This window comes from Lepidothrix coronata, unplaced genomic scaffold, assembly GCF_001604755.1.
Source record: "Lepidothrix coronata isolate B3197 unplaced genomic scaffold, Lepidothrix_coronata-1.0 Scaffold0, whole genome shotgun sequence".
Taxonomy (NCBI): domain Eukaryota; kingdom Metazoa; phylum Chordata; class Aves; order Passeriformes; family Pipridae; genus Lepidothrix; species Lepidothrix coronata.
In genome coordinates this window covers 5,858,080-5,872,758 of record NW_016690180.1, presented here as the reverse complement: position 1 = coordinate 5,872,758, position 14,679 = coordinate 5,858,080, and the positions used below count along the sequence as shown (strand labels likewise).

Genomic DNA, 14,679 nt, shown 5'->3' with positions numbered 1-14,679 from the left:
AGCATGTTGCTCAAATATTAATTCTGGATAAAAAGTAGTTTTTCAGTTAGTTTGTGATTATATTGAAGATAAAATGATTTAGAGGGCTCTGTGTGTTCACTCAAAAGATTGGAATATGTTGTGAGTGGATTGCAAAAGTTTTATATATAAACTAGAGAGGGATGGTTTAGGGGGCTTTTTTCCTGTTATTTTCAGGTTACCTCTAAGAAATTCTGTTATAAAAGTCACAAATAGTCTATTATCTAATCCGTTTCAACAGGATAATATAACTCTATATAACAAGTCTTCCTTGGTAAGAAAAGATTATTGTTTTTACTTAAAAAGAGTATGTTGATATCCCAGGAAAAAAATGAGATTAAATTGTAATAAATACATTCCAAACATATTTGTTTCCAAAGTATGAGTAGAAATATCGTGAACACTTCATGAAAAATTAGTACATTTTAAAAGGCAGAAAAAGATAATATACTGATTTTCTTAAATATGTGAAGCTTTAATTTTTCTTGTTGTTTTACTTACACTTGTCTCCGGAAGTATCATCTTCCTTGCTGTGGCTGAAATATTTGTTTATAATGGTTTTATCAAATGTAGAAGGTTGTTTTGGTTAGATCTGTACAAAACCTTTTTTTTTTTCCCCAGATTGTTTTTTTTTTGAAGTTATAAATGGGTTCTGTAGAGTTGTCAACATATTATTAAAAGGAGAGATTTAAGATGTCTCAGTTGTCCAGGGGTTTTTTACTGTGGCTTTTATCTTACCATGGAATATTCTAGGTGAGACAAAACATGACTTTCAAACTCAAACATTTTTTCCCCAGAATGCCCCCAAACTCCGAAGTAACAACCCACAAGCCTAGGTTTTTTTCCTTTTTTTTTTTTAATTATACATTTTCTTCACAATTCTTTTTTTAATCCCTTTGCCTGTGGATTTCAATCAGAGCCATATAACTGGGTCATTCATGATGCACCCTCCTTCTTGGCATTAGTATTCAGTTTAACAGCAACACACAGGCATTTCTTGCTCTTTGTTGCTAATCAAAGCCACTCAGGTTGGTGCAATAAGCTTCTTAGCAGTTCAGGGGTTTGATGATAACCTTTTATAGTCAGTGTGATCATAGTCATGGTGATAGGAAGAGCTGAGTAACCAGCTAAACAAGGTAGCTCTTTAGAGGTTGGCTACTACAGTGTATTACCTTTTTTTGTGTTATAGAGCTCCTTTTGTTTGGGACCTGCTGTTTTCTTTGACCAAGAATGACAGCAGATCCCAAGCATTGGGACTAAGCACCAATGTGGGCTTTCTTAAATATGTAGTCTGGTAATGTGTGCATCATAGTCACTTACTCTGTATCCTAAAAGTAACATTTAGATTTGAGATTTACGAGGAAAATCAATTGGACTTCTCAACACGCCTAGTAAAAATACCAAACTCTAGATCCTTCCAAGGAGGAATACTTTATGTGAAGGAATTGTGCACCTCCATTAAACTTTTAATAACTAAACATGTTTGGATACCTCTCTTCTGAGAATATTCAAAACTTTTACGTAGAAGGCGAGAGGGAGGGAAAATCTGTACAGCAGGGCAGTTATGATATGAAGGGTCACTCTCATAAACTCATTGCAGTGCTTATTTATTTTTTAACTGTTTTTTTTTTTTTTCCAGATCCTCCCATTATTCTATGGGCAGTCGAGCTTTTTCCCATGACAGTATTTTTATACCTGATGGGAGAACAGAGGGTGAACAGGCCATCCAAGCAATGTCACAGGAGAACGTTTTAGGAAAAGTCAAAACTCTTCAGGTAAGAAATTGCAAGTGGGAAAAATACTTAAAATGTGGGGGAGAAGAGTCTCCAGAATGTGTTATATGTGCATAAAGATGGTTTGCTTTTCCAACAACCTTCAGGAAATTTCTCAGCCATATTAAGTTGTCTGGCCAAAAGCCATGTAATTCAGATAATCTGCAGAAGTTATAGGTTTTGGTCTTGAAAGTTACAGCAGTGATACTGCAAACATTTCTGCAGAAATATCTGTGTCTTGTGAAACTCATTTGAATTGAACTTGTAGTTTTAGTGTGTCCTGATCTGTATGCCTGAGTCCTACAGAAGTGGTATTGAGAGAAAAAATGAGAGTGGTGTTGGTGGCAGGGAATGGCATGTAGAGTGAGAACTTCTTTGTAAAGCTCATTTCACTATACATTTATATATTTTACATTTTTTTCTCCTTTTTCTCACTGTCCTTTCAATGACTCTCATGAAAGGTGGATTTGTTTATCTCTCCAAAGCATAAACAACATATTTGGGTTTTGCTTCTAAACAGCTTTACATGACCTGCTTTTCCTTCTTTTCCAGAACTCTCTCCCATTAGCACTCTAACTAATTTTTTGCTTTACTTGTACATCTGTAAGATTCCCATCTCTGTGCCTTTCTAGATCTTGAAAGAGCTGTCCTTCAGAAGCACATTGCACTTTATTGCTCAGGATGCTGACATGTCCTGTCAAAATGCTGATAAATTTTTAATTCTGTGCAAGTGCTGTTACTCTGAGGCTTACTACTAAAATACCATTGATTTCTTTTACCTCCAAAGTCTACCCATGGTCCATCTTTTCTGGTGAGTGAGAGATCGTGCTCAGTAGAGAGCTCTGACCTTCAGGATTAAATTGTTCCTGCTTCCTGCTGGTGCTGTAGGCAGGCAGAGCAGCTGAACAGCACTGGCTGTGCTGACTGTAGATGAACTCTGAAGTAGAAACCACGCTAGGGCAGCTCCAATTCCTCTGTGCTGGTTTTTCAGCTTAAATTTCCCTGGGCGAGGTAGATTCCATGCATGCTACTTTCCAGTCTGAAATCATTGTGTTTAAAATGACTGCTGACTCTGGGCAAAGACAGGAGGTAGTTGGGCCTGTTTTGCAGTGTCTTTTCAATGCAAAACCAAAAAAAAAAGCTCAGCTTCTTCAAGGAGCTATGCCCTCCCTATCTGTTGGATTTGTTGTCTTGGATTCCATATGTTAGCTTTTCTATGAATAACTTTTCATTTTTAGGAGTGGCTTTTCTTATTTCAAAACTCAGCTTAAAATTCCCAGTGAAAATTATTGCCTTCACTACACTGAGACACCCAATAAAAAGTATAGTTATTGCAGTTGCTAACAACCATCTTCACTAAGCACGTGGTAAATCAAGAAAATTGAAGCAAAATACTCCCCTTTGAAAGTCACAAAATAAATAGCCTTTGCATAAGCCTTTTTTTTGTTGTGGTTATTTGTATGTATTTTAAGGGGAAGTATTGTTTCAGCTGCTTGAAGTCAAATATGTTCTTGCCTTTTTGTTTAAAACTGAAGGATGGTAGTTCATTTTTGTCATTTTAGTATAGCTGGAACCCAGCCTGTAACATACCCAATTCATTTTCCACTCTACTGATGATGGTGAGAGCAACTCATTCATTCAGAAAGGAAATGAATAATAAATTGTAAATGATGCTTTTAGCTATTTACGTGTTTGCACAGAAGTTATATATTCATCTAAATCTCCATGGATTTTTTTTCATAAACCCATGGAAAGGCTCCCTATAACAAGACTAGGGGCTACCTCTTGTATCTGTAAAAATTGATGCCCAGCATGTAACTGTCCCAATTTCCCTAGCCATGATTTCTGCAACTGATCCCTGAGTTTTAGGACAAAATCATGCTAAAACCCCATTGCACAATTTCAGGTTGACCTTACAGTTGAGTCCCAGGTCTGATGAGTTATTTTGACTATTGCTCCTATCTGAAGGTTTTATGCATTCCATACGCCATCCTTTTTTTCTGCTGTATTATTCTATGAGACAGCACTTGCTGTGTGATTTCTGGTCACAGAAAACACTGATATTCAGTCTCCTGTTATCAGACTTTGTATCTACTTTGAAGACCCTTTCTGTAAGCTCACTCCAACTGGGAACATCTGTATTTCTTAAACTGGTGGAATAAGAGGAGACAGTCATGTCTTCTGGAGAATACTCTACTCCTTAAAGCCAGTTCTGAGGCCTGTTCCCAGTCCCAAGTCATTACTTTGCCACCAGCATTACTGTGGTTTTGCTCAGGCTTGTATGTCACAGTGGAAGCACTGCCCTTCCAGTTTCCATTCACCAGCAAGATGCTCTTCAGTAAAGAGTTGTTGCCAGGATTAAGTGCCTCCTGCTGACTCCTGAATTGCTGCACTCAAACAGAGATCAAAAGCTCGGCAAATTTTAACCCTTTTCAGGATTTTTTTTGTATGGTACAGTAAACACTCCTGGAAAACTTAAATCTGTTTTTTTTTTAAAGTCACCATGCTTACAAGCCTAGCAGATAGCATGATGAAAAGGGTTTTGAAGTCAGAATAATGATGCAAGCCATTTAATATTGATGGTGCTGGATATCATATTGAGAACTGCCAAAGTGTTTCTCCCTTCTCACCTCGCCTTTCTGCTGATTTTGGAGTGTTGATGAACCCACAAAAAATGTTGTGTAATGGTGCAAACTCTGTAGTAGTCTGGGCATCTGGCCAGCATGTGCACTGTTTCAGCTTCTTATTATGGGAATTCTCTCTTTATGATTATGTGTGCAAGGTAAACCAGTTCTTTCTAGAATTGCCCTCATTTGTTTTTATTGATTTTAAGATTGGTAGCATTCATCTTATCATGCTTTCTGTAAATGGATTTGGTTATGTTCAAAGGTTTTAGTGTGTGCTAGAAGTCAGGCTGAGAAAAGCCCGACCTCTTGTAAACCTCCAATAGCCTTTGTGTATCCTGAAGTTATTTCATGTTGGCTCAAGCCATCTGCTGTCATAAAAGAAGTCTTTTCCATGTCCTTTGGCTCTGTTGAGATTTATCATTACCTAGTTTGTAACATCCAGTGTAGAAAGCCAGCCCGAACCTGCCCCCACGAAGAGGTGGTACCTAGGCATTGGTACTCTTAATGCTGAACTCTTAGTTTCTGGGGATCTGTTGCTCTGCTTCTCATACAGGACTGTGAATGAGACACCAGGAATGTTTAAAATGTAAATCTGTCAGTGTGTCAGAAAAAAAAAACAACTCTGGGAACTTGGTTTTACATCCTTGCCTTTCATAGGTTAGTGGGTTTTTTTTCTTCCATCGAAGTGCCTTAGAACTACTTCCTCATATTTTGTAGCTATGACTCTTCTTCCTACCACTGATATTTGCCAGAAATGGTCAACAAACAAACAGAAGACAGTTTTTGTTTCAGACTGCAAAAACTGCAGCAAGTAAAATGAAACCTTGTTTAGAACATTAGTATCCTGAAGTGTCTAAGCCATTCTCTCCCTTTTGCTGTGACAATACTGTGGTGTGGTACTGCTGCTGCCTCTGGAGGCAGCAGAACAGCTTGTTCTTTGGCTCTTGCCTTCACTGAAAGTATTTTGGGTCATCAGGCATCTGTGAGGCTGCAGCAGTCAGTTGCAAGAAATATTAAAGGTTGAATACGACGTATATCTTATGGCATTTAGAAACTACAGGGTTACCTCCTTTCTGTTTCATGTGGCCATGTGGCTTAAAACAAACAAACCTTCTGCTCTGTAAATATATAAAACACTCATTTATTACACAAATATTGATCATGATAAAACCACTTCTTGGTCAAATACTAAAGGACCACTTTTAAAATTCACATTTCCCTGGCTTTCTGATGATGAATGTCACTGATCATTTTCTTCCTATCAGACCTAATAACTGTTCACTTTTGGATTCCATTTCTTTTAGTCATTAGCATATCTTAGCTAATGATCAAGCCAGTGCTTCCCCTACTGTGCTGGGGACATCTGTACCAGCAATTCCCATCGTTGCTTCTGTTTGATATTGCACAGATCTCAACAAGTCTTCAAAGTCATTTGCGAAACCTCAAAGCTCTTATCTTTTAACTTGATGCTCTCCATTTTTCAGAATTGGGAGTGAATTTTCACTGCATGATTGCCTAACTTTGTATTTCTTACAATTAATGTCTTTGTTGCTAATATTTTCTAGTGCCACTGCAGCCTAATTGTTTTCCTCATATTTGAAAATTGGTTTTACTTTATAAACTGAATTTATTTATTTTTTTTCTTAATCATTCTAGCATTTCTTGGGCAGATTCTCTTTTACCTATGATCATAGTAAGCCCTGAAAATGAGCTTCTGTTTCCTTCCTTGCATCTGCCTTGCTTGAGGAAAGACTCTGGTGACAAATGCCACTGATGCAGTATCTTCAGGCTTCTGCAGAAAGTCTTGCTCTTTACACAAGTCTCTCTAAGTGGTCTATTGCCACTGTATACTAAAATCTTAATTTGTGTCTGGACTTGCTGCAAATACACATCTCTAGAAATCCATTTACAGTATGTTTCTTCACCGTTCTTCCCCAAAACTTTCTTCAAGTGTAATGCGTGAAATAATTATGTCCATCCAATCCCTGTTCGTCCACCCCCTGGCCTTTGCCCTGTTCTGCCTGCCGACCTGCCCCTCGGGAATTGAGTCTGGGGGAGTTTTGGGACCCCCTGTTCCTCATCTTCATCTTCTTTGGAGCACTTACAGTTCTTGGAGGCTTTCCAAAGTCCTGGGTTTGAAGGTTGCTTTGCCTGGGTGATATCTTGTTGTCCAGGCCAGGGTGCAGATGTTCTTAAACAGAATTAAGGCCTACCTTGAAAAAGAGACTAAATACGCTACTGGAATTTAGGGGGAATTGATATGGAATGGGGTAATAGGGTTGGGTATATGTAACTGCTGCTCTAAAGAGTGAGAGACATACAGTTACATTTAAAACCTACATTCACTACATAACTACTTCTAAAACCTATAAAAATTAAAAAATCAAAAAATCAAAAAAACCTGAGGCAACAAAGCCCTTGGTGAAACACTTACCTTTAGACTATGAGTGCACTGCCAGTAATCCAGGTGGGAATAAAAGTCTGCCATTCAGAACTGCCCACTATGCCAAAATGGTGTACGATATAAATTTCACCACTTTCTGGCAGAATTCAAATGAGCATAAATAACTTGTCCATAGTTTCACAAGACAGAAATGGGAGAAGTCCTTTGGAGAATTTTCTGTGCTTGAAAGACAGCAAAGCCAGAAAATAACTCCACAGTCCTCTCCTTCCTAACTGAGAATGATTCCCTGAAATATTTCAGGAAGAGAATGTATCAATACATGTTCCTTACTCCATTTGCTGCTTCTAGAGAATTTCTTTTAACTCTTTTGCAAAAATTCGCTTTCAAAGTCTGTATGGTATGTGTCTCTGAAGTAGCCAGAGCTGCAATTTCTCTAACTCACTCTATCAGGGGACAGATATTATATGCTACTTATTTTATTCATCTTACACTTGATGTAATTCAAGAGTACTTTCTTGTAACCCTTGAGAGAAGATTACTTCAAAAAGAAAAATAAATGGTGGGAAAGCTCTTTTATTCATTCATCTACTGCATGTTCCCTGCCTGAAGTTCTTTGTGCAACAGCGGTGAGTGGCCTGAGCAGACAGGAGTTTGTATATTGTTCCTATGAGATCAAGCATCTAAAAGAGCTGAGCTTACCCTCCTTTGAGACTTTGCCTCTTCTAAGGCCAGGCTGTGCCAAATCCTTAACATTTAAACCTTATAATTAAACATTACAATAAGGATATCTTTCAGAACTGCAGATGTATGAGATGCAGGGTTTGGGGGCTGGAGAAAGTTGCCTTTTGGGGTAGTTTTAGTTTCCCGGTGTACATGTGGCTTGTAATCATATTTCTTTGCAACAATAAGGCATCATAATTAGCTTTTATAATCAAAGTCTTAACCTAGAACATAGATTAAAAAAAGAGATGGAGTGTTCGAAGTTCACGGTGAGTTTGCAAAACTTGGCAACACTGTCAAGAACTCAAGTTGATCATCCAAAATCAGAAATCATGTAGAAAATTCTTGACCTTGGTCACTTTGTGGTGCATGCTGAACTTGTCTTGTTTTACTCATAATATAAATACCTACTTATCACTGTTGTTGGGTTTTTTCCTTTTTTTGTTTTTCAGCAACAGTTGGCCAAGAATATAAAATTTGGGCAGCCTCCACAAATGACAGTTTCTGCAAGGACAATGGGGGAAGCAAACACTAGTATAGAAGAGGATGTGTTGCTCAGCAGCCCCATGGAGATGGAGACTCAGCAGGTCACAGTGATCTCAGGCAGTGGTAATAAAGTAAGCACTTCAAATTGATGTGTCCATGGCATTATAGCAGTATTAAAGCAGTAAAATTCACTGGGCAATAGCAGATGTCTCCAGTGAGGCGCAGCAGAACTCACTGGGCTGTTTCACGTGGGAGGGTTCTCTCAGCTCGTCCTTCTTGGACTGGTGGGAAGCATGCTCTTGGCATCCTGATCCAGGTCACACAGATTTACTGGTTTGAGTGTTTGCTCTGAACTTCTAGCAATGTAGTGCATCATTTGCAGTGTAGCTAGAAGACAGGAGAATTTTCTGAGACAGAAAATATCTTGAAATATGGCCTTCCGAGCAAGGAAAGTTGCTCACAGCATCAAATGGCAAAAAGGAAAATCATTGCAAAATGAGAGGGGTCTGGAGCCTAAATCTGTAAAATCCTAGGTCTTAGGGTAAGTATCTGTATTTCTCATGGACAGGAACCAGAGGCAAAGAAGGGGGATAAGCATTTTGTATGCTCCCTAAATCCAAATGTCCAGTATAATTCAAATAATTCTTCAAATTATTCATGAAGATTTTGATATCAGGAACTGTGGGCATTCAGGCATCCAGAAGAGTCTTGTTCAGACAGCTAAGAAACACAGTGAGTGAGGAAAGGTTTCTGGAAATCCTCTAAGGCAAGGCTGGTCCTGTGTGTCACTGTAATGCCAGCAAGGAGCACAGGGAACAGAAGGACATCCTTCTGTGCCTGGAGGAGGCTGACTTAGTGCCTGGGAACCTTTGGAAAAGGCATGCAGCAACCCATCATGTACATGCAGCCCTTAAAATCCCGATGGGACAGCAGGGCATGAGCCTCCACTCGTGTTCACTAACACTAGTGCTGGCCGTGTGAAAGGCAAAGGCAGGAAGTGTCCTCTGCAGCTCATGCCTATATTCAGCCAAACACACAGAAGGCAGATTTATGGCCAAGGTGGCCAAAATTCTTCATCAGTCTTTAAGGGGCAATATAGCTCCTCTGTGACCACTTCCTTCGTGGTTGTGGTCAGATCTGTCAGGGAGCCAGGCATTTAGGTAGGACTTGCACACTCACACCCCTCCCTCGGCAGTCTGGAAGGATAAAAATGAAGCCAAGGTAAGGTATATTTTTTCTGCTTCACAAATACTCCCTTCTGAAGCAATCAGTTAAGGTGAATCAAGAGCATCCTGTGTGCCTCAGCACAAAATACGCGGGTGGGCCCATGGACAGGTTTTGGCTATTTACCCCATGTACCCTGGTACTAGGTGCAAGTCTGTGTTTGAGACCAACATAGATTCTCTTCAGACAGCCTTCTGATGGGTCCTGTAGGAGACACTAATGTCACCTTGTGACCTCCAGCTTGAAGGAGACAATAGCTCAAGCACTAAAAAAAACACTACAGTATTTTTGTGTAATAAAGAGGGAGAAATTCAATCCTTACCACCTACTCTTTTAAATATTACATTTTAAAAACAAAATGACCACTCCTTTGCCTAATTCTTTTTCCAAATACTGAAGGAGCAAACATCCCTACTCAGAGACAATTGTAGACACAACCAAACCAACTCTATGTGCGTAGTGTCAGTCAGAGCACTTAGTACTTTCCTTTCATTTCTGCACACTACTCGTTACCTGCGTTATCAGAGATAATCAGGGAAATTAGGGAAACATGGCAGCTTCCCTAGTTTCTACTCTTGTCTCTTCTGTTGGCCTTGTAACTCCTCGGTGTGTCTATCTGCATAGGTCCTGAGGGATGGGGTGGCTTCTGTCAAGAATTGGTGGCCAGGACCACATAGTGTTGGTCTACTTCGAACAGGTTTCCTGTGATACTTTGTGATTTCTGATTTTCCTGTCTGAGTAACTTGGATCAATAGCAAGAGTTCTGGGTTTAATTTAACCTGTATTTGTGAAGCTGATTTTTTAGGTTTCATACTAACAATCAGGTGTGCCTGGTGTAATGGGATCCCAACATTCATTAGGTTATGAAGTAATACTGTGATAGAATGATTAAAACCAATGTTTCTGGGTGTGATCAATGCTGCTTCAACCTCTGTGCCTTAAAAATTCCCTGCTGTGAATGGCTTGGAGAGGGACAGTAGCTAAAGAGTTTGAGTCCTCCAGGCTTGCATCACTCTGTGGGGACAGTTAGCTCTGTAAAAAGAGGAGGTGTCAAGCACATGAAGTTGAAACTCCTTGCAGCAGAGATAATGCATAATCAGGTTACTATATTTTTTCCTTATGCGTAGGTCAGAAGAAAATAAAGTTGTAAGACCTGACCAAAATCCTACAGAACTGTACTCTTTGTTTTGGAACCTGTTTACCTTGTTAAGAAAGCCTGAGCGTTTTACCTTTTGTAGTGTTTTGTAGCAGTAACTGCCTCTGTGTAGACAGCAATGATTCAAGGAGTAGCAAAGAGAAACTCATAGCATGTAGGAACAAGAATTGTTTATCCATCAGTCCTGCAGTGATAGGAAACAGGATAAAAATCCTATCCTAATATGCATGATTTCACAACTCCTTTGAATCATATTTATTAGATCCTTTATATTTTAATACATGTCTGTGGTAATCTTGTTTTCTAGCCCACTGACACACCAGATTTCTTGAGAATGCTAAATTTGCCTGGAACAGGACATGAAGTGGAAGAAAAGGTAAAAAAACCTCTTACACTTGGTTTGCACTGAGTTACATTCTGGTTTGAAATAGCAGAAACCTGACTGTTTCTGCTTTTGGACATATTCCATTGTTTCATTGATCATCCAAGATTTTGTAAATGTTGTGCAGTTTTGGGGCTAGTACATAAGCAATAACTAAGATTGAGAAATCTGTAAGAGCTGATTGTAGGAAACAGCAGGAATCGGTCTCTGCCAGTCTTGCAGCATTCCTACATTTGATGTATTAATCACAGAGTTATAATTTTCATAAGTACTTCTACTACTTTGTTATGCCTGCATGTAATTCAATAAGCATATGCAAAATGTTCCTTCAGCTTTTAAGTAATTGGTTCCATGATTATCATGTGTTTAACCTCAGAAGATTACAGAGCTGTCTTGAAAACAATGTATGTGATTTTCTTTCCTTACAGAAGATGTTTTCTCCCTTCTATTTTTTTTTGTCTGTCTTTTTTTTCCATTTGAATTATGCCAAATACAAGTCTTGGGATGATAGCTTGGTGACTTATGGGGGAGACTGATGACAGGCTCACGCTTACACGCCTAGACATACAGTTCCACTGTATTTATTCATGAGAGGAATCTCACTGAATCACTTTGCTTATATTTGCACTTTCGGAACCCAAGTATTTTGAAGGGCACAAGAAAAAAAGCACCCGTCAAAGTCAATGTTGTCTTATTTTATATTTTGCTATTTGGTGCTTGCTTGGACAACTCCATATGACTGTGGAGGGAAGGTTTTCTGCAGGCACTATGCCAGTCTGGCATCCCATACTGCAGTCATCTCCCATGCAGATAATACAGTTCTGTACCTGTTCTGTTATAATGCTTAGATAAGTCAATCTGATTTCCTTTTGCCTAAAGTGTTTAATCTAAATTATTTAAAGATGTAAATCTTTTTTTCACAGTAAGCAAACTTTAAAATGTCCCAGTGTTTGATATTGCTTAAAACCTTGCCTGTGCCCTTCCCATTCCCAATAAGCTCAGAGTGGTGCTAAACTGTGAAAAAACTTCAATTAGAATGGTATAAGTAATTTTAATGTGACAACTGTAGAAATGTGTAGTACTGAAAATGGGAAAATATTACAGCTGTAACTTTCATGTCCAAAGTTTGTGATTTGTATAATTAAAAAACAGGGTTTCAAATCTTTTCTGCTAGTAACTCTTTGAATTCAAAACTCCAAAGGTGTGCATGTGTGTGCATGCACGCGTATTGTTAACTTGTTTATTTATTTATTTTATGGAACAAATAGCTTAATAACAATTTCTTGTGTTTGTGATACAAACAGGTCACTCCAGTCAAATCAGCTCGGCCAAAAAGACAATTTTCCTGTTCTGGCACAATTGAAACAATCAATTTGGATTCAGTTCCCCAGGCTGTTGCTCGTCTAGACAACAGTGCAGCTAAGCACAAGCTGTCAGTGAAGCCAAAAAAGCAGAGGGTATCAGGAAAGCACAAGAGACTAACAAAGGTATTAAATCACTGGCCAAACAGCAAGACAAGGGGGATTACTTTTGAAGCTGGGTAAAATAACCATAACTGAGTGCACCAGGAGCTACAGACATAGGACTGTTATTAACTTAAGATGCGATTTACAGTGTTACTTGAAGTCAAGAGAGAGACCTACAGCTGAAACATGAGCTGGAGAGAAGATGCAAAGAAGTTATAATATTGCCAGTTGAGACAAACACTACTTAAACCTGAAGTAATTCCACCAGGATTTTACACTGGGAGAGCTTTCTGAGTCTAGTTTTTCTAGTAAAATTTTTATATCATAGAGGCCTGAAGATGTCTGCCACTGTTAATGCAGCTCTGATATAGGCAATTAGTAGCGCAAAACTTGGTTGGGAAAAAATTAGATTCTCTAAAACTGATGTGGGTTCTGACAGGGAAAATATCCTTGTCCTATAGGAAAGAATAAGACTTAAGTAATGTAGCTCTTGCAACAGCCATATAGTGAATTATCAAATTCTAGCTTTGTACGCTTACTGCACATTTCTTGTTTTTTATCCTGACATCTTACTAGTGCTTGTAAATGGGACAAGACTACTAAACGACACAGGGTTCAGGAGAGGCCACTGTCCTTTCTTCCGCACCACTGTATTTGCGTTTATCACTCTTGCAATGAAGACATTAAATTTAAACCTCTTGTTTATACAGAATGGTTAAGTGGAGCCAAATGATGGCTTAAAAAATGATAGCTAGACAGGACATTAGCTGAGCTGTTTTCCTCAAGGGAAGTCCTGGGAAGTGCTCTTCAGGTACAGCTCATCAGACCACGTTGCTACAGAGACAAGGAGTAAGCTGTGAAGAAGATCTGCAGTTTGTTGCTGGTATTGCACCCACATGCCAGGGCTGTAGGGCAGGCATGGAGAACCAGTCAGTTGACCAGATGATCACAGAACAGTGCAATATTTCTGGGGAGCTCTAGGTTGGCTGTCCATGCATGTTCCCACAGTTCCTGCAATAGTACTGGAGTCTCAGCACAGCTAATGAGGAAGACATCCCAGCTCAGGATTTGTGAAAAGCAGCAAATTGTGTTTTCCTGAGCAGTGTTCTTTCCTGGCTACCATTGAGACAATTGCTCATCTCTGCAGGCAACAGCTTCCGTCTCTGCAAGTAAGAGATAGATTTGCCATGAAAGAACTGGCAAAACAACGCCCTTAAGCAGGCATTAATTGTTTCAGGCTTAAAGGATGGAGTTCTAAGTAGTAGAACAGGCTTAGGAAACTTGTGCTCTATTCCTTGGACTTCTGTAAATTTGAAAGGTCAGGTCTCAGTGTACACCAAATGGTGATTCAATATTTAGCATTATACTGTTATCACTGTTGGGATGTTTTCTTTCTTTTAAAGGCTCTCATCAAAATAGGTGAGAGACATGAGATCTATGATGATGTGATTCATAAATTGGGGCGGGTGTGTTTGCTCTGGATCTAAATCACTGTTCAGAAAAAAGTGGTTTGCATTTGCAACTCTTTGATCACTATAAAGAATAACAAGCCAATAGGCAATATTCAGTAACTTCAAACATGTCTTTTAATTTTAGGGATCACAAAGTTTAACAATAACAGAATTTGAGCCAGAGGACCTGGAAACTCAGCTGTATGAGGACATATATCCAGGTTATAATGGACAGTTCATAGCAGACAAGCTAATCCAAGGCAGAAATGAGCAGAAGCAGCTTCAGCTTGCAGAGGAGAAAAGAATTGAAGATCACTGGGGGATCCTTGAGGCTGAAAGGATAAGACAGATTGTAGAAATGGATGAACAAAGAGAAATGGAAGAAAAAAGGTGCCAAGAACTTGAACAGATGCGTAAAGAACAGGAGAAAAGGTGTTGTGAAGAAGAGATGAGGCAGTATCTCCTTGAGGGAGAGCTATCTTTGGAAACAGAAGAGCAAACATGCTATAAAGAGGAGAGAAGACTGACAGAGACTGAAAAGAGGCAAGAGCTGGAGAAGATGAGGTGTCAGGAACCAGAGAAGCAAAGGCAGAAGGAGCTGGAGGAGCAACAAAGTCGAGAGCTGGAGGTGCAAAAACTCAAGGAACAGGAGGAGCAACAGAGACGAGAGCTGGAGATGCAAAAGCTCAGGGAGCAGGAGGAACAACAGAGACGAGAGCTGGAGGTGCAGAAGCTCAAGGAACAGGAGGAGCAACAGAGACAAGAGCTGGAGGTGCAGAAGCTCAAGGAACAGGAGGAGCAACAGAGACGAGAGCTGGAGGTGCAGAAGCTCAAGGAACAGGAGGAGCATCAGAGACGAGAGCTGGAGATGCAAAAGCTCAGGGAACAGGAGGAACAACAGAGACGAGAGCTGGAGGTGCAGAAGCTCAAGGAACAGGAGGAGCATCAGAGACGAGAGCTGGAGATGCAAAAG

At 39.5% G+C, this 14,679-nt stretch overlaps 1 protein-coding gene across 11 annotated transcripts in view; it reads left to right on the top strand.

Moving 5' to 3' along the window:
• The window catches only part of KIAA1211 (KIAA1211 ortholog), a 126,486-nt gene that overhangs the window by 100,405 nt on the left and 11,402 nt on the right, over positions 1–14,679 (top strand). For 10 of the 11 annotated variants that reach the window (XM_017823706.1, XM_017823942.1, XM_017823860.1 and 7 more), the window contains 5 exons: positions 1,658–1,793; positions 7,994–8,158; positions 10,715–10,783; positions 12,094–12,276; positions 13,852–14,659. In XM_017823706.1, coding sequence (XP_017679195.1) covers positions 1,658–1,793; positions 7,994–8,158; positions 10,715–10,783; positions 12,094–12,276; positions 13,852–14,659 — 1,361 coding nt within the window. The remainder of the gene's footprint in view (positions 1–1,657; positions 1,794–7,993; positions 8,159–10,714; positions 10,784–12,093; positions 12,277–13,851; positions 14,660–14,679) is intronic. The other variant, XM_017823785.1, reaches the window with a different exon arrangement.